Source organism: Brassica napus, chromosome A3 (genome assembly GCF_020379485.1).
Source record: "Brassica napus cultivar Da-Ae chromosome A3, Da-Ae, whole genome shotgun sequence".
In the NCBI taxonomy this organism is placed as follows: Eukaryota; Viridiplantae; Streptophyta; class Magnoliopsida; order Brassicales; family Brassicaceae; genus Brassica; species Brassica napus.
The window spans coordinates 668,424-692,873 of NC_063436.1; the positions used below are offsets into that span (position 1 = coordinate 668,424).

General features: G+C 34.9%; 3 protein-coding genes and 1 long non-coding RNA gene across 6 annotated transcripts; 2 read left to right on the forward strand and 2 right to left on the reverse strand.

Moving 5' to 3' along the window:
- Positions 1-732: 732 nt before the first annotated feature.
- Positions 733-6,615, reverse strand: LOC111210097. The gene is made up of 2 exons (XR_002661552.2): positions 1,334-6,615; positions 733-1,088 (listed from the first exon to the last, which is right to left on the reverse strand). It is a non-coding gene; the product is annotated as an uncharacterized LOC111210097 (long non-coding RNA).
- A 216-nt stretch (positions 6,616-6,831) lies between these two features.
- On the forward strand, positions 6,832-9,908 carry LOC111198010 (glycine-rich RNA-binding protein RZ1C). 2 transcript variants are annotated; one of them, XM_022710445.2, is made up of 4 exons: positions 6,832-6,900; positions 7,058-7,180; positions 8,809-9,341; positions 9,418-9,908. In XM_022710445.2, exons 2-4 carry the CDS (start codon positions 7,070-7,072, stop codon positions 9,692-9,694), a joined length of 921 nt encoding a protein of 306 aa, XP_022566166.1. In that variant the 5' UTR covers positions 6,832-6,900; positions 7,058-7,069; the 3' UTR covers positions 9,695-9,908. The 2 variants fall into 2 exon arrangements, with proteins under 2 accessions (XP_022566166.1, XP_022566168.1); XM_022710447.2 differs by having other exon boundaries at positions 6,885-6,900; positions 7,056-7,180; positions 7,529-9,341.
- Positions 9,909-10,401: 493 nt separating this feature from the next.
- Positions 10,402-14,820, reverse strand: LOC106428402 (probable pectate lyase 5). Its single transcript, XM_013869161.3, has 5 exons — positions 14,395-14,820; positions 13,569-14,279; positions 13,244-13,460; positions 12,788-12,993; positions 10,402-10,817 (listed from the first exon to the last, which is right to left on the reverse strand). The coding sequence occupies exons 1-5, from the start codon at positions 14,553-14,555 to the stop codon at positions 10,580-10,582; spliced, it is 1,533 nt and encodes a 510-aa protein (XP_013724615.2). The 5' UTR covers positions 14,556-14,820; the 3' UTR covers positions 10,402-10,579.
- A 2,365-nt stretch (positions 14,821-17,185) lies between these two features.
- LOC106428389 (SHUGOSHIN 2) lies at positions 17,186-20,216 on the forward strand. Of its 2 annotated transcripts, none has more exons than XM_048768291.1 (15): positions 17,186-17,482; positions 17,561-17,724; positions 17,801-17,838; positions 17,930-18,038; positions 18,143-18,166; positions 18,255-18,326; positions 18,413-18,454; positions 18,546-18,600; positions 18,683-18,719; positions 18,808-18,984; positions 19,097-19,201; positions 19,284-19,388; positions 19,487-19,567; positions 19,652-19,741; positions 19,840-20,216. In XM_048768291.1, the coding sequence occupies exons 1-15, from the start codon at positions 17,437-17,439 to the stop codon at positions 20,114-20,116; spliced, it is 1,422 nt and encodes a 473-aa protein (XP_048624248.1). In that variant the 5' UTR covers positions 17,186-17,436; the 3' UTR covers positions 20,117-20,216. The 2 variants fall into 2 exon arrangements, with proteins under 2 accessions (XP_048624248.1, XP_013724598.2); XM_013869144.3 differs by having other exon boundaries at positions 17,190-17,482; positions 18,677-18,719.
- The last annotated feature ends 4,234 nt before the right edge of the window (positions 20,217-24,450 follow it).

Here is a 24,450-nt window from a genome sequence, read left to right on the forward strand (position 1 = left end):
TTTGATTTTTATACTCCAATAAACTAATACTATAGTTCTTAATTTATGTATACATATACAAGATTGACTCCTTTCCAGTTGACTGACATTTGTAAGTTGTGGTAAAGAAACTCAAAATATCGTATACTAGGAACCACGAATTCAACTAGTTTTGTTTAGAAAATCTTAGAACACTCAATTGGGGAAGTTAAATTTATGGATAGTAACCTACTTACTCAGAGAGATTTAAGAAGCGACTGGGAACAATATATTGTGATGAACCCAAATCATCACCATTACTTTTGACATTTTACTCTTGCTATTTAATTTGCTTTTCATCAGTAATGCCAAAAGACAAACCAGCTCAAATTTGTCCTTAATTGCGTGCCCTACATGACTCAATCTCTTTAGATTCCATCTCTCCAATGGCTTTTTGTGGAGCACATTTTCTAATTCCTTCACTTAATTCATTCCGTTAGTGTTTTGATGCGATGCATATATATGTCTATTTTTTTATCGAATTGTTTTCACTTTACCAATATAACCAAGAGCGATCATATAGGAAATTTCAAGGCTATAAACTTTGATGAATACTAACGAGGAGAATAAATTGATTTAACTAGTTTTGATATCGGGCCACAGCCCAATTGACCTTTACACAAAATTAAATATTTAAGCGAAAGTATGTTCAATGCTCTCTTCTTATTTTTGTTTCAGGAATATATAGATACAAACCGGAAGGGAAGAGACAAATCTTTCTCAAGTTGAGCCACTTAAAAACAAAGTTATGGTACAATGTACAACACTCCATTATGTTTGATTTGATTTGGCATAAAAACATTATTTATAATATTACAAATTTAGAACAATGATAGTGAATAGAGTACAAGTGATAACTCAGAAATAGAAGCTGAAACAATGGCAAATAAGTGTTAGTACAAGAGAGTTGTGGAAGACAATATATAAAATGTCTAGAGACGATAAGAGATAGTAAAACCAGTTAAACTGGCCCAAGTATTCGATTTGTGTTCAATATCTTGTTGTTCTTGATCATTGCATCACAGATAAGGACCCCGATGATTTGAATATGGACTACAGAGTATCATATCCTGGAAATACAGTTCAGATATTGCATACCTTTATATCCATTCATCAAACACAAGCTAAGATTAAATACAAAATAGTTTCCATTTCATTTGCAATTAACGCCCTAATCAGACAAAGAAAAAAAAAATATATATATAGATAATATTTATAGGATATATATATGTAAAGCTGTAAAATATATTCAACACACACAAAAATAAAGATCAAAAGTAATCAAGAGATAATCGAGTTTCTACCGTTTTCTTACCCAAGATCCAGACTTCATGTAATAATATAAGTGGTTTCTTTCTGTAGCTTTAGGTATTTGGTAGCCGTCTGTTGTTGATGCAGCATCATCAAGATTCTCATATATACATATCAAAACCCTAATTAATAAGATTAGGGGTTTTTCAATTTCCATGTGAATCTTGATGGTGCTGCACCTACAAAAAGCGACTGATGAACTTTCCCCACGGATCCTCCGAGAGCTTGTATCAGATTCACACACACACACACAAGAAATAGATTGTACGAATTAATGGAACAAATATAAAGTTGATTGAACAATCAGAAATATAATCGCAAATTAAATAAGTAGAAAAAGATCTGGTTAATCTCCTCGATAACTATCTACTCTGAGAAGATGAAACCTGAAGAAGAAACAAGGAGAAAAGCAGTCTGAGATGAAGCAAGTACATATAGGTGTGAAGTATAGAGAATACGTTCCAGAATCCAAGGGCTGACGTGTCAACCTGTAAATGTTTTCTCGTCATATAAAAAAATATGGAATATTTTGTTTTATACCATAAGAAATTACAAAAAATAATCAATTTAGGGACCAATATATTGAAAACGAAACATAATTCCAGGAAAAAATATGCGATGATTGTTGAAGAACGAAGCATATAGGTGGAAGATATATTAAATTAATATACAATACTGACTGGTTAGTTATGTTCCGATCTGTCGACCCGTACAGATTCAGACACAACAAACCAATCTTGTACATTTCTATCATAAATGCTTAACAGAATTTTAAAATTATTTATTTACGATTGAAGAGTACTTATACATGCATACATATATGTCTATATTTATAAGCACACGACTAGTTAGAGAGAAGGAGTGAAAGGGGCAAGTGAAGAAGAAGCTCGGAGTGAGTATTTTATAGAGACGCAATAGCTTAGGTAAACTAGCTAAACCGAAAGGAACCGAACCATGTTTATGGTTTCTTGATGGTATGGTTTGGTTTCTTGATGGTATGGTTGATTGTCTCTAAACCTAAAAGTTTATTTGGATTCTAGCCCTACAAATTCTTTAGTTACCAAGTATCATCAAGTTATAATCCATTTTTTCGAGAAAAATAGAAATTTCTTTTATATATATACATAAAATGTGTGTATAAGTATTGTCATAATTTTATTTGAATATTTAATATGATGCGGTGTTTACATGTAGTTTATCGTTATACTATGCGTTCGTCCATGAGATTAAATATTGCGACTTAGCGAGTGTTCCCACACTGCAAAAATATTGGTCTTGGTGAATGATGAACTGATAAGTTCAGCACGTTCTCCCAAAAAAGATGATCACTGTGCTATATATTAATTTCCTAAAATATATAAATTCATGAATAAATTTCAACGAATGTCTTGATTTGCATCTCTGATAAAAAAGACTTCGTTACAAAATTTCTGGGATAGTGTAACAAACAAATTGTTTCCATATGATGGTGGGTTTTAACTTATCGTCTCGATTCTCAACCAAACAAGAGTATACACAATTAACTACATCGACCAACTATATAACATTATAAGCATTAGATAAACAACAATGTTTAATATATACTAGTTAATATATCCATTGACTTGGAAATGAGTGTGTATATACGTAAAGTGCTCAGGGCAAGTTGATAAACATAGTACACTACACATCAACAAAGAGAGATTCCCTGTCTCCTACACTTTCACCTGAAGATCATCAAAAGCCACAACCCTATATAAAATTAGAAACAAAACCACTATGTATATTACCATTTTTATTATATATGTTAGAAAACATTAATAAGTTTATTAGTTTTAAAACAAAAAAACGTAAACGGACAAAAATGTGCTTCATTCTCATGGATCCCACAATTTTCGTTTCTCTCTTTTGCCATGAAAGTAATGTCTTTCTCATAAAGCTGGTATATTTTTATTTTTGAAGCTCTGCTGATGTGTAAAAATTGTATTAACTATTGCCGATTAGTTTCGGATCTTAGAATAATAATACAAAATATAATAACTGAATAAAATCTGGGCAAAAAATAGTAGTGACAAAATGAGCTATTATTTTATGATCATGATTTAAAAAATCATAGCAATGAAGTTATTTTGGGATTAGTTAATGTATATATTTTATATTACTGTAAGGTTATTAATTGCTTAATTTATAAATAACTTAAAAAAAAAAAACATTATATACAACTTTGCAAAAAATGATATACAATATGATTTAATCAATTTATAAAAGAATTACATAACACTGTAAGAATTTATAACAATAAATCATTCATAAGTTTAGACTGCTATACGTTTTGTTACTTGTGCCTTACTAAATATTTATATGTTTGGATAAAGTGCTGAGCTATAATATAATTAATTACTCGTACAATGATAAAAACTATATGCAGTAAATTATCAATTTGTGTGCTGTTTTTTTTTTTGAAAAACAATATATGTGTTGTTTCATATTAAACATGCGATTTATTGTGGAGTTTTTGGGTATAATAAAACCCCAAAGCACTTTGATAACATATAGTCAGGCCCGGTTCAACATAAATTTTTATATCTAAAATATTACAAAACCTAAAAATATAACTAATATTAATTTTAGTAAAACATATAGTATAATAGAAATAAATATCTTAAGTATTTAGTATTCTTTGTAAGTAAGATATACAAAATGGTTAGAAATACTCAATTTTTTATCAGCTATCCGTTTCACTATAACAAGTTCTGATTCAATGAGATAATTCTCCGGACAAAATTGAATCGTTCTTATCTATATGAAAAATAGAATGCTTCTGATTTTAGTTTTTTTTTCTAAAGAATCCGCCTGGGCAATTTTTTTTTTAAAAGAAACATTTAACAGTTGTCAATACAAAAGAACTTTGCAGACAATTATTTTCTTATCTACCCATATCATGGCAGACAACCTGGTACATTTACATCGGTCCACGTTTCCATAGGTTATATTTGGTTTTATATTCCATGCTCCAGTATTTTCTACTAACAAATTTTCATAGCAAAAAATTTAATATAGTATTTGTCCCTCTTTAGATATGACTTTTTGGGTCATTAAATGGTCTATTAGGTCAAGAGTCTTGACTCAAAACTCGATCAAGAGAAATCACATATACGGTATTGGATATATATATCTTTTCCAATTTGCTGGAACCCCTCGAAATTTACAAAATAATATTGCGTTTGGTTAAACAAATGTAAGTTTTATGCACCAGTCGGAACTATGCATTAATCCAAGTTGGTACTGAGATAGTATATAGTTTTCGTTTATTTGTTCTATAAAACTCTTTTCTCGAATCTTGACAGCAAAATTAGTAATTCTAAAGCAAACTTTATTTAAAAGATTTTAGTTTTGTAGATGTGCGAATGAGAAAACAAGAACCATAAACAATCATCACCCATATCTATCTACAACCGCAACCTATTCCTTTGACGATAACTAACCTTACAATTAAACCAAATATTTCAATTTCTAGCCAAAATTGTATTTCCATTAAAACAACTCTTGAAATTTGAAGTTCTAAAATAATTTATGTGAGTATAAACTTATTTTCCTTTTCGAGTGAAATTTTTATTAGGCCATACAAATTTGTATACTACGAATATTCCTTGTTTATTTTCCCATCTTGCTTAATCAGTGACTTTAGATCAATTACATGTGTCCACATGGGAACATGAATGCTTATAACTAAATCAAATGATTATTATTTTTAAACTTCGTAACCTGTCTGGAAGGGCATCGTTTTATATATATTATTACTACCTATGCAAGACCTTGACAAATTGTAATATACTTTTACCAGCAAAGTGATGCTTATATTATCATAGTGTTTACCCGTACGTAATGGACTCATGGTATTTCTAATTTTCTCCATAAAATCTGGAGCTTCCGGTTTACTGAATAACAATGCTATGTAAAAGATGAACAATACTATTGAACAATACTATGCAGTCTGGAATTTGTTGCTGGCGAGGGTTCGAATGGCTTACCCATCTACCTTACAACAAATTGTTCACTGGTTGTTAAATGTCACAGTAAGACCTCGGGTTAGAGCTATCTTGAAGTTGGTTTTTCAGGGGGCGATTTATTTCATTTGGAGAGAGAGGAACTCACGTTTACACTCGGGTGTGAACAAACCGGCCACCCAAATTGTAAAAGAGATTCAGGTTCAAATCAGGGCGAAGCTGTTGGGAATGGATAAGGAAATCTTCCTATCTTATCAAGTTCGATCTCGTACTCAGGAATCTTTTATCTCCACATGGTTCAATCAGTTTCAAGCGTGAAAGACTATCAAGCGTGAAAGACTATCAAGACTAACAAAGACACTGCCATAAATTTCTGCTTCACATGAGTTTCACCCTATTTTGTGTTTTCGATTATGCTGTAGAAAATGATGTAAACTTTTCCTTTTGGGTTCTTTTGGAAATGATATCTCTCTTTCGAGTAAAAAAAAAAAAAAAAAAATTTCCATCATATTATATATGTACTAGCGTACTAGGATATGGTTGGATATAATGAATACTTTTAAAACAATAGTAGGGTCAAATGATGAATACAGTTCCGCTAGATTGTATTGCTCCAAAACTGTGGGCTGGTTAAATATTTTTTTATTGATATCAATGCGTCATTAGGTCATCTAAACATTGTGACTTGGATCTCACGTGGAATGAACCTTCAGATATTCTAATTTATTTAAAAGTTCAAAACAATATATTGAGAAAGAAAAACAGTATAAATCAACTAAAAAATATTCGCACTTAATTTTTTAAAGCATGGTCTAATCATAAAATTAAAACAAGCAAATATAATTTAATGGAGAAACCCCTTAATTAAGAGCAAATCCATTTCAGACCCTCAATAATATGGATATTAGCGTATACCTCAATAAAAATGTTTAAAACTTTGGAGTTAGGAAATAACTTTTCATCTGGGATGAAAATAATCCCTTAATAAGGCCTTAACCATATAACAGCGTCAAAACCCTAAACGACCCCATTACATGAAAAGCTGTGTTTTGGTAAAGCTACAAACATGCCAAATAGTATGGTTTTTATTGGAAAACATCAGGAAACTGAATAAAAAAGCCCTAAAGGGACAAAAAAAATACTATTAGATTAGTTTTGGTTGGAAGTCTGAGTTTGACACTATTCAAATAAAGTAATTCTAAATCAGATTTACCTCTGATCTATTTATTGTTAACTGATTTTAATTTTCAGTTACACTCTCATAAACATTGTAGAGAAACATGGCTTCCATATTCATTGGCTAAGAGGTTTTGTAATGTATTAAACTTCAAAGCTATATTATTAATCAATAGAAGCTGGTAAATGAAGAGGGTTCTTCTAGTATGTGAGTGAGCTTAACCGAATAAGCTTTATGTTTTGGGCCCAAAATGAAATATGGGCCTGGGCCTCTATCTTTCTTTCCGTGTGTGTGTGGCCTTAACATCTCAACCACCTTCTAGGGTTCCTTACACTTATCACTAACATTTGACGGCGAAGAAAACAACACTACGATTATCTTTTCGAAATCCGCAGCTTCGTTAACAAGGTAAGACGAATCAATTCGTATTCGTAATTCTCCGCCGTAGTAGTAGTTCATCGATTGATTTCTCGGGAAGACGAAGTGTTTGTGGTTTTGTTGAATTTTTGGGGATTTTTTTTTGTGGGGGTTTAACCTAATTTAATGCTTTGTTTTGTGTGAAGAGACGAATCAAAAGATGGCGACGAAAGAAGGGAGCAGAATATTCGTTGGTGGATTATCTCCGGAGGTGACAGAGAGAGACCTTCAGCGAACTTTTGGCCGCTTCGGTGAAATTCTCGATTGTCAGGTACTTTTTTCTAATTTAATTATCTTGAAACTTAGAGATGTTTTATCTATAAATTTTTAAGCTTTCTGAGGACTTATAGGTACATTAAAGCTCTGATTTTTTTTTTTGGATAGAATTGAACATGATCTGTGATGATTTTTGAACCTTTTAAGTTGTTGTTGCTTGGAGCGTATTCTCTTGATTTGTGAAAAAAAAATAGTACTTGTAGTAGCCATTAGATGAATGAGTAGAAATTTTAAAAACTTTTTTTTTTTTTTTCATATCCTTGCTTATTGTGTGTCTTCTCTATTGTTTCCTTGATGCTGGTAATGTATTGTTCCACTAAAACACTATAAATTGATGAATTAGGGATGACATTGATCAGAGCTACATGAGTCAAGTTGAGATACTGCTCTGTGATTAAAGAATAAAACTGCCTGAGAATTTAGGAAACTCAGTATTGTGTTTTGAGTCTCTGAGAAAATTGATTTCCACTGTTTTGGGATTTGTTTCACGAGGTTGAGACTGTGGTATCGGGTTACTTCAGTTTCTTCTAGTGTAGTCTCTGACTTCTCTAAGTATGCAACACTGGGTTGTTACTGGTTCCTTCCTGAAATTGTCCTTGTTGCTGCCTCTTGTATTCTGAGTCGAGATTCTGGTTAACAAGCTTTAGGAAGAAGCGCTTGTGTCTTGTTTTGTTTGTTAGCTCGTGCTGGGATTCCTCACTTAATTTTGAGTGGTGAATTGAAGATGCTACTCAGTTTAGGCCAGTGGATGAAGATACTTAGTAGCCCAGTCCGAAATTCAGCTGTCCTGTTGCAAGATTTCTATTTCTTCCTGATACCTTGAGCCCCAGTGCTGACGATGGAACTGCAGAACGAAAGACTGCGCCAGTTGAAGAACGCCGCTTCTCGTACCCTCTGTGCTTAGTAGGATTTGCATGGATTTTAACTTTTCCTTTCATTATTTTTTTCTTCTCCAAGCCTAACACACGCCCTTACATATAACTACATGCCCAGCTAAATGAATCTTGTGCGTAGGCCACGCATTTTTAGATCCGCTTACCCCAGTTCCTTGCCCTTATTTTTTTCGCATGTTTCTGGAATCTGATAAAGTTCGTTGTGTGAGACGGAGTTGTGTTTCTGATCAGTGGGCTTTGGGGCTATGCAAAGAGTTGTCAGCTACAGGAGAACTGAATGACATTAGCTGGATCAATGTCAGATGATATCTGCATATTGAGAAGAAACAGATGTTTGATCAGGAATACTGTGTACTCTTATTTTCAGTGGCTTCCTTCTCTGTCTATAAACTTCTTCTCTTTAAAGTTGTTGAAAATAGGGATTGACTAGTAGATTCGTTTAGGGGATTAATTCATGGAGCTGTCATTTTGGACTGAGGAAGAAATGTTAGTGGTGTGCTGCTTCAGTTTCTGGGGATCTCTAGTTGTTTTGCTCTGAAGTGAAGATTGAATGATAATTTAGTACTGCACAAAAGACAGAGTCAATGTTATGCAGTAAACCTTTAAACAGATGGACTTGATCTGATCTTTCAGATTTTGCATATGTTTCATTTTCTACTGCCCTTCTGATCAGTTTCTAGCATATACTTTTGGGAAAATCAGCTTTTGTGGTGTGGTGTGTTGTGTATAGATCATGATGGAAAGAGACACCGGTCGTTCACGTGGATTTGGGTTTATTACCTTTGCTGATCGCCGTGCTATGGACGAGTCCATCAGAGAGATGCACGGAAGGGACTTCGGTGATCGGGTCATCTCAGTGAACAGAGCTGAACCGAAAATGGGAGGGAGAGATGATGGGGAAAGTCATGGCTCTAGAGGTGGTGGCAGAGATGGTGGGTACTCATTGGCTGGAAAGGGAAGCTTTGGTGGCGGTGGCCGTGTTGGTGAAGATGAGTGCTTCAAATGTGGACGTGTTGGGCACTGGGCCCGTGACTGCCCGTCTGCTGCTGGTGGTCGTGGTGGACCCGTTGGTGGCTTTTCTTCCCGTTCTGCGTATGGAGGATCTGATGGGCGTGTCGACCGTTATGCAGACCGTGAGCGATATGTGGACCGTGAACGTTACATAGATGATCGATATGATGGTGGTGCTCCACGCTTTGGTGCTAGAGACAGGTTTGACAGCAGAGAAGCTTACATCCCACGTGATCGTTACGCCAGTGACAGGTTATATATTCTCTATAACTGTGTTTACTGACAGATATTGCATTTGCATGATGATTCAACTCCAATGATGTTACAGGTATGCAGCCCCGGTTGATCGGTTTGCAGGTGGGGATAGGTACAGCCGTGGATCAGACCGTTACCCTCCAGCGAGTTATGAGAAACCCAGGTCCTTTGAGAGAGACGTAGTCCCAAGTGCAGGCAGTGACAGGTACGGTGGTGGTAGAGCTGGCGGGCCTATTCGTGGAGGAGACGAGGGAAGAGGGTTTAGAAGCAGAGCCAGTGGTCCTTACGATAGGCCGAGCCGAAGCAGTGGTGGTGGTTATCCATCCTCCGGTACTTTAGACCGTTACTAAGGCATGAATGAAGAAGTGAATGATGTTGGGTTTAGGGTTATTTACACTCACTCTTGTGTGTGTGCGTATGCGTATGTGGTAATGGATATCTCTGTAATCGTTCTTATATGTAAAGACTTCTTTCGTACTATGTTAGTTTGGAGAACTGTTAGCTTTGTATCATGATATTTTATTTGGTTTGTTCTGGTACAATTACAATGACTTTGAGCTTCAAGTTTGTGTTGTGTTTAAACCATACACATCCTGAGTAGTAAGTAGTTCTTACATTCTCTAAGTCTAATATTTAGGTGCCTCCTGCTCATCTTTTGGGGATTTCTTCTTATTTTGCAGCTCCTTTGACTTTTGGGTTTCATTTTTTCTGTATCTTATTATAAATGATGGTCACTAGTGATTTTTCTTAAGACGCATCACAGCTTAGTTTATTCACATGTAGTTCGCATTAAAACTGCATTTTGTTCCGTCTAATTAATGAATGAAGACAGTGAATCAGAAGAAAGAAGACAAACTTCTTGAAGTTGACTTGGTAACTAACTTCTTAAGTAGTATCCCATCAAGCTCCTCTTTTCTCTTAGTTAGCTACCATTTTTAATCACAATTATATTTTAGAATTTTTGTAAGAAAATCAAGAAACAGAGTAATGAAAAAAATAAAAATAAAAGATTCCTCTAGCCAATTGACGAGGGACCCAAAAAAGTTAAGCCATCAACAAGAATAAAATTTCTTTATATATTTCCGCAATATTCTACAACTTGCAAATGCATGTGTGGTATATAACTCTATATATTGTTTTTAATATGTATGTATATTCGATTTTTTGGTTTCTTTTCATAGCTTTTTATACCGTTAAAATAAATAGTGGAACCCCTTGAACCAATAATGAAGTTGTCATCTCCTATGGTGTGGAAAATACCAAAGTAAGATGATAGTGAATACAATTGACCAGACTTGTCTCGGCCTCAAAGCCACCGCCGCCGCACTGGAATTGCTACCGAATATCATTGTGAAAATGCCATCATCGCTGTCGCTGCTACCGCCTCCGGGTCCACCTTTACTGTAACCGCGTGTGACGGTCCCACCACCGCCCGTGATTCCGGGGAAACCTCCTCCTTGCCCGTTTCTTCCACTACACCAAACCATATCAACAACAGTTAAAACCATCATATAATAACATGTCAATAAAAATCATCATACTAACAATATTGCTATCATAATCATGATTCGTTTGAACGTGCTGTGTCGAAAGATACTAACAGTGACATGAGTCTCTGATCAAAATGGACCAATCAATGTAAAAAGCTCAAAAGAGAGAGTAAAGACGAAAACAAGTTGCTCCATCACATGCATGCTTCATATTAGAGTTTGTGTTAAAAAAAAAAAAAGTTTATGATTTACGTTTAAGATTCAATTTCCTATCAAATAAAATGGAACTTCTTTTACTTTAAAAAAGTTACGTAAACTAAAAAAAAAAAAACGTAAACTACAAATTTGAAATTTACACCTCGACAAAATATTAACCCACTATAAATAATTATCCAGCAAGCCAGTATTGGTTAACTAGATAACCGGTAAATTCCGGAAATTAAAGTAGTATGACAAGGAATATCGAACTTTTGACAGCAAGCCGGCTAAGAGAATCCACCAAGCTTCTTGCATACTTTACTTTTGCAAAAGAGGGTCAAATATAAACTTTTATATCGATTTAACTATCAAAAAGATAAAATGACACCAAGTACGTAATGGAGAATATCATACGTATAAATAGGTATTATAACTACTTAACCAGATCATTTAAGTAGATAGAATCTATATATTATATAGTCTTCGAGAAGGTCCCATTGGGTTTCGTTTGTTTGTTGCTGGAAAGGAGATGATTAAAACGGGAATATATTACGAAATAGAAACCTATATTTACTATACGAATAATATATATGTCTTATCACATATTCAATACTAAAGTCAAATATAATGGTCCACTTGAGCCGATAATCAAACTTTGATGAAATGCGACTTCCCACACCTTCAGTATGTGAAGAACTATTTCACAAGGAAATGAATATTTTTTCCTTCTTCCTTAAGTTCTTCCAATTTGCGGGGGTTTGATATAATACCAAGTTGCTAAACAAAGAACCACTAAACCCTAAGTTTGCAAAGAACTTGCTAATAAAGAAATGAATGTTTTTTATTTTATTTTATTTTATTGTTATTGGGAGTTGAAGATATACCATGTCGTCAAAGAAAGAAACCACCAAACCCTAATTTGGTGAAGAAATAGTAATAGGGAAATGAATATTTTTAATAGGTTTTACATTTGTTATTTTGCATGTATAAGAGGAAATACGACAAAGCATCAAGAAAGGCATATAGATCAAACACTATAGAAAGGCTTTTTCTTAGAAGTTTAGATCTCGGATCCACACGCTCAGCACGTGTGAGTTATCAAATCGTAAAAGCTGAGCTTTTTCTTAGCATGAAAAAAGACTTTATGCATGTTCATGTTAACGTCATGGTTTTCTTTGTTGCCATTTCGGAATTGTCTTTAGCACTTTGATGTGTAACTCACTAACTTTTTAACATCCAAAACACTTATATGGCATGCATAAATTCATGTTTCTATATCTTGAAAAAAAGGAGTATACTCTCTGTGTCAGAAAATATACACTCTATGAAAATATTTTTTGTATTAAAGAAAATACCTAATATTTTTTAATGAAGAACCTAATCTTAAATTTTTAAGAAGGCAAGTTAGGTGAAGCAAAAATATAGAAATAATACAAATATAAAAACACAACTTGCAATCATTTTTGTAATTATAATAGCACTAACTTTTGAATTATCACAAAATTAAATTATTAGATATATGTTGCTGCTCAAAATGATATCATTAATATTTTTTTGAAAAAATTATTAGACATATGTTGTTGAATTATCACAAAGTTAGGTAATGTTCTAAGATATTTTTGGATTAATAATAGTCTAAAAATAATGTCCTAATTTATAAAAAGAATTCAATAAAGAATATAAGGACAAAAAACAGTAGCAAGAAAGATGCTAGTTTGGGTGGATGAAGCAATACTAGAGTAGATAATATCATACCTGGGATCGCCGAAAACGCCGGCATTGACCGTGAGCTGGTCAATAACATCAGCGGTCTTTGCCTGAAGACTAGTGGCTCGGGCGTACGCCGGACTCACTCCGTCACCTGACGGTACGAAAAACGCTCCGTTAACCATAACATCTCCCTCCGTCCTCCAGTTCCATTTCCCCCAGTGTTTCTCGTTTGAGTCCACACGCTTCGTCACCTATCACAAAAATAACATACCACATGAGAACAACGACAACATCAAAAGTCAAAACCATGTCACCGTGGCATGGCCCATTATTGTAGACACATCAGCAAAAGCATAGTGTCCACACCAAACCATATCCAGGTTATAAAGAGAACTTGATCTTTCCCAAAATATCAACCAAAAAACAAAACATTATCTTCAAAATAATTGGTTCATGTATTTTTCATGTAATAAATAGAATGATTAATGTATAAATATGTACCTCTTTAGCATTGGGATCAATAGGTGCGGTGTAACGGTTACCCTGACTATTGATCGTAGGGTTAGCACTTCCACCTATTGCATACATCTCCCATGCAGTAAAATCGTTATTCACCACGTGGATGTAACCATGTCTACACCGTGGCATTCTCTGCACTAGCCCCTCCCCAAAATGGTTGAACGCAATCGTCACTTGCATCCCCGAGTCCGCCGTATACCTTTTTAATCAAAAGCCAAAAAATTGGGTAAAATTGATAAATTCAAAACTTGTATGCTTTAATTTAAAAGGTAATGAAGTATAGGGACTTTCGCGGGAAAATAACTACCTGTCGTCGTGACCTAAGAGCATAACTTCGTCGTGGTGATGAAAGTAGTTGTTGGACACTGTGACCGCCGTTGATGCTAAGATGACGTCGATGAGTCCGTCGGAACAGTACCCGAGAGAGCAGTGATCGACCCAAATGTGGTGCGAAGCCGAGACCGAGATCCCGTCACCGTCGGAGACTCCTCTGAACCCGACGTGCGTCGGCGAAGAAGCGACGAGAGTGTTCCCGGAGGGTTTGCAGTGGTGAATGTGGACGTTGTGGATGATGACGTGGCTCACCTGCTGTATCGTCAGGCACCCGTGGCCGGTGATCTGGACGTTCGTGCCTCGCCCGTCGATCGTCTTGAAGCTCCCGACGATGAGCTCGTGCCGGAGCGTGATCCCCATGTCGCCGGAGAAGATGATCCAGAGAGGTTCCGGCTGTATCACGGCGTGGCGGAGGGTTCCGGGAAGTGGGTTCGCCGCGTCGTTGTCGGAGGAGTCGGTGACGAGGTAAAAGCGGCCGCCTTTGCCCCCGAGCGTGCCTTGTCCGAAGCCGATTGAGCAGTCGGCGAGGCGCTGGCGGTTTTGCGACCAGTTTGGGTCGCAGCGCCAGCAGTCGTCGATTGGGTTTCCGGTGAGGCAAGAAGGTATTGGCGGAGACGACGCGGCCGTGGCGTCGTCTTGTTGGTAAGTGAGGAGGTTTCTTCTGGAGAGAGAGTCGTTGAGTTTTCTGCAGTTGATAAAACAGAGGATGTTAAAACAGAGAAGATGATGATCCTCTGTTTTCAAAACAGAGGATTTTTAGTCAAAAGGCCAAAAAGATAAAATGCAAGAGAAGGTTATACCTTTGAACATTAAGAACAACATGTTCAGGGAATGGGTGTTGGTGTGGGAGAGAAAGATTGAAGGAAGATGCTCTTCCATGGTGAGGGAGAGAGACCAAGAGGCAGAACCAGATTATGCAAATGCATGTTGGTCTAAGATGGACCCTCTTATGAGCCACCATTATAATGTCCTCTTCTCTCCCTCTATTATTTATCTCTTCTTTCTGAAAAAAGACCAGCCAAATCAGGAAACAGAAGTTTTCTTAAATATGGGTTTATGGGGAATTGTGCAACTTGGGTTTATATAATAAACAAGGGTCAAAAAGAATTTAGGTGTGTTTCCTTAATCTCTCTCTCTAATCTCTATAGTTTGTTTCAAGTAGAAGAAAGGAAGTTTAGAGAGAGAGAGATGGAGATAGGGTGTGAAGGCACAGAGAATCCTTAAAGTGCTTAAAAACTCTTTCTCTCTCTCCTTCTTCCAATATGATTCTTACTTTTGTAAGAGTGACTCAGTTACTTGCATTACACAATCACCTACACATCCTCTCCAGGAAACAATCTTTCTATGGATTTGATGCCATTAAACTTGGGACAAGTTACACAAAATATATGTTGTTCAAGATTGTAATTCAGGTTACATAGATAAACGTATGCAGTAAAAGGATATTTACCTCGAATGCGAGATGAGAAATTAAGAGTACTCTGTGTCGAAGATTCTGGCTTGATTGTGCACACCAAGAGCAAAAACTTCTAAAGAATTTTTTTTCCAAAACTCAAAATAACAGAGTTGTTCCTCAAGGCAATTTTTATCGGAATATTTCTTGTAAAGGAATTATACTTAAATTTACATAAAAACATTTTTCCAATCACAATTAGAAATTTTGTTTCGCAATCTCTCAAAATGGAAGCTTGACATTCTTTGGAAAAATTCTTTCTCAAGAAATTTAACCGTTTTAGTTGTGGAAACTTAATATATTGACAAGTTTAGAACACATGACATGAATTATTTATCTTTTAGTTAAAGACTAAGAGGGTAAAACTTAAAACAAAAAGGTGATTTTTTCATAGAAAAGGTAAACTTTTTGAAGATTCCTGTAAAACTTTTAAAATAACATTCATATTCGATTCTTTTGTTACGCAGCATCAATTAGTTTTTATTTAATCTGATGCAAACATTCAGTTTGACTCATCTAGTTATCAGCTGGTTTAAGATCCAAAGCTTTTCTAATAAGCGGAGTAAAAAACTAATATAACAACCAATCAGTATTGAAACAGTTATAATTTATAAACACGATCATAAGTCATAACTATCATATGACTTTTGTGCTGATCGAAGTCGTAAATTACACATCAAATCATTTCAGGTTTAGTGATTGCATATTCAATATAAATTTGCATTTAAAAACATAACTAATGTCATTTACAAAAAAACATAAGTAAGCTAAAGAAAAAAAGCCCACTAGTGATAGCTTAAAGATATATACATGATCCTCAATTATTATTATCTTGAATTTTCTTGAAGTAAAAGGTCAGAGAAAAAGAACATAATCAGTCGAATTTGACCTTTGAATATATTTACCTACCATCGTCTTTTCACTTAACTTTTGCCTATTACTCGACTGTTTTTAAGGAAACAAGATGAATTGAATTCGTGAATCTATTTGCTAATTTAAACCGTCAAAGATGAATAGAATTCGTGAATCTATTTGCTAATTTAAACCGTCAAAGGTGGCGCTCCGAACAACTTGTCTGCATTCAATTGTTTATTTGCAACTTTAGTATTATGGAGAACGTACCAAAGAAAATAACAGACTGTGAATAACAGAACGTGTTAGAATAAGACAGAAATACAAAAGGAAATGCTGTACATATAATTCAAAATATTATAATTCAATTACTCTTTGGTCAGATTCTAGGGTAAGTTTGACATTGTTGTCCGTTTGATGACCACGGTTTAAGCGAACTACTGTATCATGTGAAAACGTTTTAAGGGCAACAGTCTGATAAGGCGAAGAGCAATAGAGTATATGATGCTCCGTGCTCGTAACGTTCTCGTGGCGGTGGCTATGAATATAATTCCCAGGGATAAAAAGAGATCCGAAGCTCTGTTTATAGATACTTTTTCTGAGTACTAAGGACAAGTATAGTTTATGCAGGCTGAACTACTCTAACTTAGGAACATGATTGACAAGAAAAATGCAAACTCCCAAGAACTGGAAGAACAAGTAGTCATGCCCACTGACATTCTCGACTTATATGCTCTATCTTCCTGTCAAAATTTTCCTTGTTATCACACTCTTTTTCTTTTTGTTAGAGGATTTTTTATCACACTCTTACTACATGCGTTCTCTTTCTTCTCTCTGTGTGTGTGTTTGAAGGCCTTCAGAATATGATACAGAGAAACATAGCTCTTGAAATGCTCCTAATGGCGGTGTTTCTCTTTGGGGTGTTTTGTTGAGTAGTAGTTGGTGGTAAGCCTATATAGAATAGATAATGAAATATAAGATTTTTTTTTTTGAAGCTCAATTTTCTTCTATTAAAGATGATAATTGTGGAAAGTTATGAAAAATTTTAGTTACCCAAAAAATTTAGGCTAATGCCTAATTCTAATGTTCTAAAAATCATCAGGCGGTAGTTCTGCGTCTTATAGAAAATTATTGTCTAGAAGAACGTTTAAATCGACTTTTTGAACGTATAGACCGATTTTTTAGAAAGATCGGTTTGAAAAATTATTTTGTTCATACCTGATCTACCGACTAGGCGAGGGCCTAAGCGGATGTACACTGATTTTTAGAACACTGTCTAATTCTATAGCAGCTCAAAATAGATAAACAGAGTGATGATCATGGGATAAAATTTAACCAATTCGAATAATCAATCCGGTTAGAATGGAAACCGAGAGACAATACATCACGTAAACCAAAACGACATACTATTACGATGTCGTTTAACCAGAGTCGCATAAGAATTTGACGGTTTTACCCTCAAAACCAGCCGTCGTGAATCGTCGTCGTCCCTCGCTCTCGATTCAAAATTCGGAAAAACCCGATCGCCGCCTCCACCATGAGCTCCGTGACGGTTCTCGAAGATGACAATCACGCTCCTCAAGGTTCCAATTCCATCTTTACTCATCTTCGTTAGATTAGCGTTAGGGATTTCGCTAACACAGTGGTGAAAAATTGGGCAGAGGTTCCGATTCGTAAAGGAAAAGGGAAGGCAGCTAGCGTTGTGATGAGCAGCGCACAGAGGAGGAAACTTGCGGATATAAGCAACTTGAACACAGAAGAAGAGACGCACCCGCAACAAAATCTTCTCTTCTCTTCCAAGGAATATGCTGAAAAGCTCCAAAAGGCATATTCCCTTTGACTCTAACTCTGTGGTGGCATCAGACTGTTATTGATTTTGTTTTTTATTTTTTGTTTTGCAGGAGAACGTGACATTGATGAAAGCTCTAGCTCACAGAAAGTAACCATCTTGTTTTTTCTTTACAGTGTGTTGGCTTGTGAGTTTGATATCTGTACTAATGTTGTTTTTTTGTTTTGTGTTGTGGCTTCAGTAAGATAATCGAGCTGAGCGGTGTTGAGTTTCAGAAACTGAAGATCAACTTACGGAAAGTGCAGGAGAATAATATGCATCTTGCACAGGCGAACACTCATATGTTGGCGGTGTGGACTCCCAATCTTTTCTATAAGCTTCAGTTTTTTGAGATGATTGTGAGAGTCTTTGTAACTCTTATGATTGAAGTATGGATCTTTTTTTTTCGTGGCAGGAACTCAATACAAACAGGGACAGAGTATGCTTTTTCTTGAACTCTGAAGTTGCTCAAAACGAGGTTTTGACAATTTCTTCGTTCAACTGACATTGTGTATGTACGTTTTCAGCTGAAGCTGCTTCAGCATGAACTTGGCTGCAAGAATGTATTACTCGGGGTTAGGAAGAAAACGCAGCTTGAGGCAAGTCATCTACTCATTCTGTATATTCCCATTGGTTTATAGTTACTAAAAAATAGTTATTAACTCATTCATCTGATTTCGTCCAGGAGCAAGAACCTCCATGTACTCATCACCCCTCGAAACATAAGGTGCTTACTTGATAAGATAATTGTTTTCACGCTATTTGGCTTTGTCAATGTTCCATCAAACGTTTCTGATGGGGATTGCAAACCCTTTCAGGGGGTTGATATGAATCAGAAATACACCAAGAGAAAGCGAACGTCAAGGATAAAAGGTTATCTGTTTTTTTTTTTTATTTACAGCTTCAGAAACCCTTTTGGCATACTTATCCTATATCCTTTCATTTTCAGCTTCAGAAAGCTCTATCGTTAAAGAGAACGCAAACACTAAAAGGTTCAAATCTGCTTCATGTGTAATCCATGTTTTCTTAGAAAGCTTTTGGCAGTCAAACAAACCTGAATTGGTATTGTTTCATTTGTAGGAAAGTTTCTGGAGTCAGAGATACTACTGTTATCCCCGAACTGACCTGTCAGACTGAAGGTGACATTGAAAAGGGGGTTGTCTCTCAAGGGGCAAACCAAAATGTTGGCAATACTATCAACAAGAAGTTTGTTCTTGATGCAGCCAACCCCGTAAAGGCCAGTGTGCGTAGCAAGAGGTTCTTATATTCAGTCCCGAGAATCACATTTTTCATATATCTTCCAAAACAATGGGAAGACAATAGTATCTTATTTGGGGTTTAATTAGTTTGTCTGGTTGTTTTGTCATAGGCAATGCTTACGAAGGACATCTGCAAGGTTTGCTGTTCAAGAAACTGAACAAACGGAAACACTAATTGTGATGGATAATGCCAAAGAAACTAAAGAAATAGCAAGGTTAGTTACTTAGTTAGTGTTTTTTGTAAACTATGAATGGACAAATAGCGTATTGGACTGACACTGTCTCCGTTTCGAGCAGGCTCTCATTGAGAAGACGGTCTGCTCGGTTAAGGCCCGAAGAAGCTGAACCATGTAAAAGCTTCCATGTGAGGGGCGAAGTCAGGAAGACGACCAAGAGGAGAAGGTTTGTTAGCTTAACTTCCTATTTACAAGTAATAGCCTGTATGGATATCACTAAAAACGATGCAGTAGAGGTCACTAATTTCTTGTATAACTGGGCAGAGTCTCTTCAAGACAACAGTCTTCAATGTTTGATTTCCAAGAACCGGAAGTGACCGAAACCTTGAATGCTGATGATGCAGGGTTTGTTGAAACATACCGTTTTAGTTTGTTCTTTACCACGTTGATTGACAGCATTGTGTTAGCTAAACCCACTTGCGTTTTCAGAAACTTAGTAAGCGAAGGATCAAGTTCCGAAGCTGTAGAAGAACCATCTGAAAGCAGACATGACACAAAAAATACAAACGGGAAACGCAGGTTTGTTAAGTGACTGTTGAACTTCATGCACTTCCGCTGACGAGTTTAGAGTCTCAGTGATGTAATGTGATTGTTATCTTTCTGGTGTTTCTCGCCAGAGTCTCGACGAGAATGCAATCAACAAAGGGTAAATCTCAGACAGCTTCAGACACCAATGGAGCCATCAAAGATATAGTGACAGAGTGTGATCTGTTACCATCAACGGCGTCTCAGGGGGACTTAGAAAGAGAATCAAAAAACAAGTCTAGAGCTGAAGAAGCCGAAGGAATAATGAGAAGAACATCTGTGGCAAGAAGGCCATCAAGACATGCAGCAGAGAAAGTCCAATCATACAGAGAAGTCTCACTAAAAGTGAAAATGCGGCGAAACTTCTAAAGTTGTTAAGAAGCTTACTTATAGTGCGGCAAAAAACACTTTTTACTTTTCTTGTTTCACCGATATTTTAGATGATTATGTGTGCTCTAATTTCTCTCTACATATACGTTTCTTATCCTGCTATATAAAGATCACGTAGAATATATATAGAAACAAATTTCAAAAAGAAGACTACAAAAATGTTTACTAAAAATAAGATAAAGAACAAAATATCATAACCATTTTCTCCTATTTTTGCTTGTTGAATGTCAATCGCTAACAATAAAAGAGAAGGAGTTTTCAGTATGAAAACGTGTATAAATAACACCAAGATGGAGAAATATATCTTTACAATAAAAAGGGAAGTTTCGTTCCCAAAAAAAAAAAATGAATAATCTCTTCATCTTTTTGATTCTTTTTAGTCTATGCATCGAGCATACAATAGGAGGAGAAATTAAACTCGTGCTCGTGAACGAATTGCACAATAAAGTCCTGGCGATACGTTGTAAATCCAAAAACGACAACCTTGGCGACCATGATTTGCGCGTTGGCCAGAGCAAGCGTTTCGAATTCAGCGATAACGTTTGGAAAACTACGCTATTTTGGTGTAATATGTGGCAAGCACCTAGTTATAGGGTTCACCAAAGGTTTGATGCATACAGGTCTAAGTGGAAACGACACTTGGATCCAACGTACTTTTGGATAGCAAGAGAGGATGGGGTCTACTTTAGAGAAGACGAACTCTATGGTTATAAACCTCCGGTGAAAAGATATGATTGGAATCATACGGCACCTTGATCAGAAAGATGGCCTATTCTTTTTTCATGCAGGTGTATGCTTGCATTGTTTGATGAAAAATTACACATTTGCATCTATGTTTTTGTTGTGGTTCAATAAAACTGACCTATACATCTCACAATAGAAATCAGAATCAGATGTGTGGTTAGTTTTTTTCTTTTCAGATCTATGGTGTGTATATATTTTTATCTGATATATAAAAATGATATTAATCATGATATTGTATATTTAGTTTAGAGGTTTTGTTATTGACAGAAATTAAATATTACGTTTAATCAAAATCAAATATGGTGAGGGGAAAAATTTTATAGGTGAAAAGCGTTGAGAATTTTCAATTCTGCTAAAGAGGAATAATATCTCAAACAAGGATTGAGAGAAATGAGAGATTGAAAACTGAGGCACTATGAAATAACATATTTTCAATCAAAACTGAGAATCTGTTGGTCATTAATTTTATTTATTCTTAAAAGAGTTTACCTTATTACAAGATATGAAACGTCTTATACAATCCAGAACAAAATATCCTCTTTTTTTTCATAATCAAAGATTCTATCATATTTAGTTCTGTTACATGCCACAAATAACCATAAGAAATACTTTTTGGTCAATGTTTCCTTGTTTGGTTAATCAGTCATTCCACATGCTGTGTCAACTTTTTTTTGATACAAATAATGAAATAAAGAATGTAAAAAATGTACTTCATGAACAAAAACGTGAAATATAAATACACAACATATATGTACAGTTTTGAAACGTAAACCACGAATATATCCAATAGATTTAGGCTTGATAAAAAAAAAATTCCTATAGATTTAGTCTATCTCCCAAGTCTCAGATATAGCAGACAAAAAAAAAAGAACAATCTCTTGATAATTGCGATATTCTGAGGCATATGTCATCAGCTTAAGCAATGGTTTCCATAAATGAGAAAGTAAAGCCATGATAAGCAACCAGTTGGAAAACAACAAACTCCTAAAGATTCGTAACTTCGTTGTGACAACGGAGACGACGAGAAGATTGTGAAAATCGGCGAAGCGTACGAGTTTACATTAGGTGATAACAAAATCGGAACGGCGCGTTACTCGTGTAAAATGGACAGGGTCCTAATTTTTAACATCAACAAGTGTTTGTGGCATATGAAGATTCGTGGGGGCAAAGCTCGTGAATCATTGCTAGAGAAGATGTAATCTATTTTTCTCCCATGAGAAATATGTGTGGGATGGTCCTCATCACATCCTGAAAAACTAGGGCTTATATTCTTTGCTGATATATATTAAATAATGTTCACTCTCTGAATATTTTTAATTGTAAAACTCAAATGGTGTCTCCTTTGGAAATGGGAATAAGATTAATCATTGAATGAATGGTACTTTTCAAAAGAATCCCTTTCTTATTAAAGGAGGAGCATTGATAGAAATAAACCTTGGCCTCATGTGTTTATTACATTGGTGCCATTTCCTAGGTGTCATCACCACATGCATTCTCACTTACTTTTTAAAAAAATCCTTTATGAACTAGAAAAATTACAAACAAATGCCATTGGTCATTACATTATACTATATGATTTCGGATTACATTTACACTTGATTACATTTTGAATTCAAAAAAAAAACGGGGATCTAAATAAGGCAGCATATTAACTCCTTCCTAAGAGAGATTTTATGGTATGTTCGAAAATTTGGAAGTGTTTCATTTAGATAAGGCAACAAAATAAGTGTCTCATCTAAAGTCATGTACGCTTTAGTACAATTTTCGTAATTTTAAACGTGGTACAACTAAGTTCTTTAACCTGTATCAGTACTTGGTACATCTAAAGTTCATATCAAAAATCATAAAACTAATATTGCAACAAGCAAACTATGTTAGACACAAAACTAATATAGAATCGTTTATCATAATGTTCATATCATAACCTATACGAATATTCATATCAAATCGTTTTATGATATTTTCGATTCAATTCATCACTTAGTGCTTCAAAAATATTAACATAGCACCGGCCACAATTCAATTTTGGAAACACCATTGAATTGTGTACGTAATCAAGGAAACAAAATTCAAAGAATTGAAAAACTTACCTTAATCGATAGGGGAATATTTCTGAAATATTTTTTGCGTGACCATCACTGATTTTCCTTATCTATTTCACGTCCAGGCATCACACAATTTATAAATCAGGCAACTGGTATACGGTATTAATTTCTCATCATTTTAATAATGTTTTTAAATTCTCTAGATGATCTCTTTGCTATTGCTCATAATAGGATTGCAAACGAAGACTTCTGAAGGCATTATTGACAGCAGTTATTTTGTCTCTATTTTTAATTTTCTTTTGTTTTTTTATACATTGTTTCTTTTATATTTTATTAGACTATTGCTTATGTTTTATTTAATATTATATTTATAATTTACCCGCATGCAAACAAATATACAATTTAATTTTAATGGCCATCGCATATAAATTTATATTGACATACTAAAATTCTTAGCTATAATCCGTACTTTCCTACATATATTTTTCTTACTATAACTTTAACTTTTATTATGTCTACATATTAAAAGTTATAATACTTTAATAATCTCCTCGCTTCGCGCAGGGCGCGGGTTATCACCTAGTAGGAACTATAAGAAGATAAGAATCACTAGATAATGTTTTAAGAGATACAACCACTATTGAGATGTTTTTGAGTCATATATGATTTGATTAGGTAGATCAGCTTTCATCAGCTTACTAAATGCATGCAAATCATCATCTCCATGATTGATTTAAAATTATTAATTGATTTATAAATACAAATCGTGTAATAACTAATCTTATATTTTGTTTTCAGCCAATCACTTTTGACTCTTTCCCATTGATTAGATTCGGTGTCGTTTTACTTCTTTTCTAGACGAATGGATTTTAATTACCTTTGATAAAATGTTTAACGTTCTCTTTGGTCTTCCAATATTGAAGTGTTAGCTAGCATATTGTTGATATTTTCTGCAAAAGAATATATACTCCTTCTGTTTCTTAAAGAATGTCAATTTAGATTTTTTTTCAAAAAATGTCGTTTTAGATTTCCAATACAATTTTTACTTATTTTCAACTGAATATTAATTATAAAATGCATTGATCTAATAAATAAATTTATTTATCTCAAATATTATTGGTCAATTAGATGTAATCAATGAAACATAAATACATTTCAATCATTTTTTTAATATGTGTAAAAAGTGTATAAATGACACTTATAATGAAACGGAATGAGTAATATATATGGTCCATTTAAAATCGCAGGTGATTAAGTCTTCGAAAACGCGGAGTTGAATCAGGAATGGTTGAGTGACTTTGAGCATATCTTCTTTTAGCAAAACAAGTAAAGCAATAAAATGCTATGTTCCATAATATTCTGTCAGTAACATGCATGTGCATTGGGTTTCCCTTCTTTTTTTTTTGCAATATTGATTATAGTATGTTCTAATAAAAGCTAGTGGTGGTATTGCCATACGAAACAAGACATAGCGGCATTTGGCATGTATTTATTGATACGTTTGCTTTGGATCATCATTTAAGT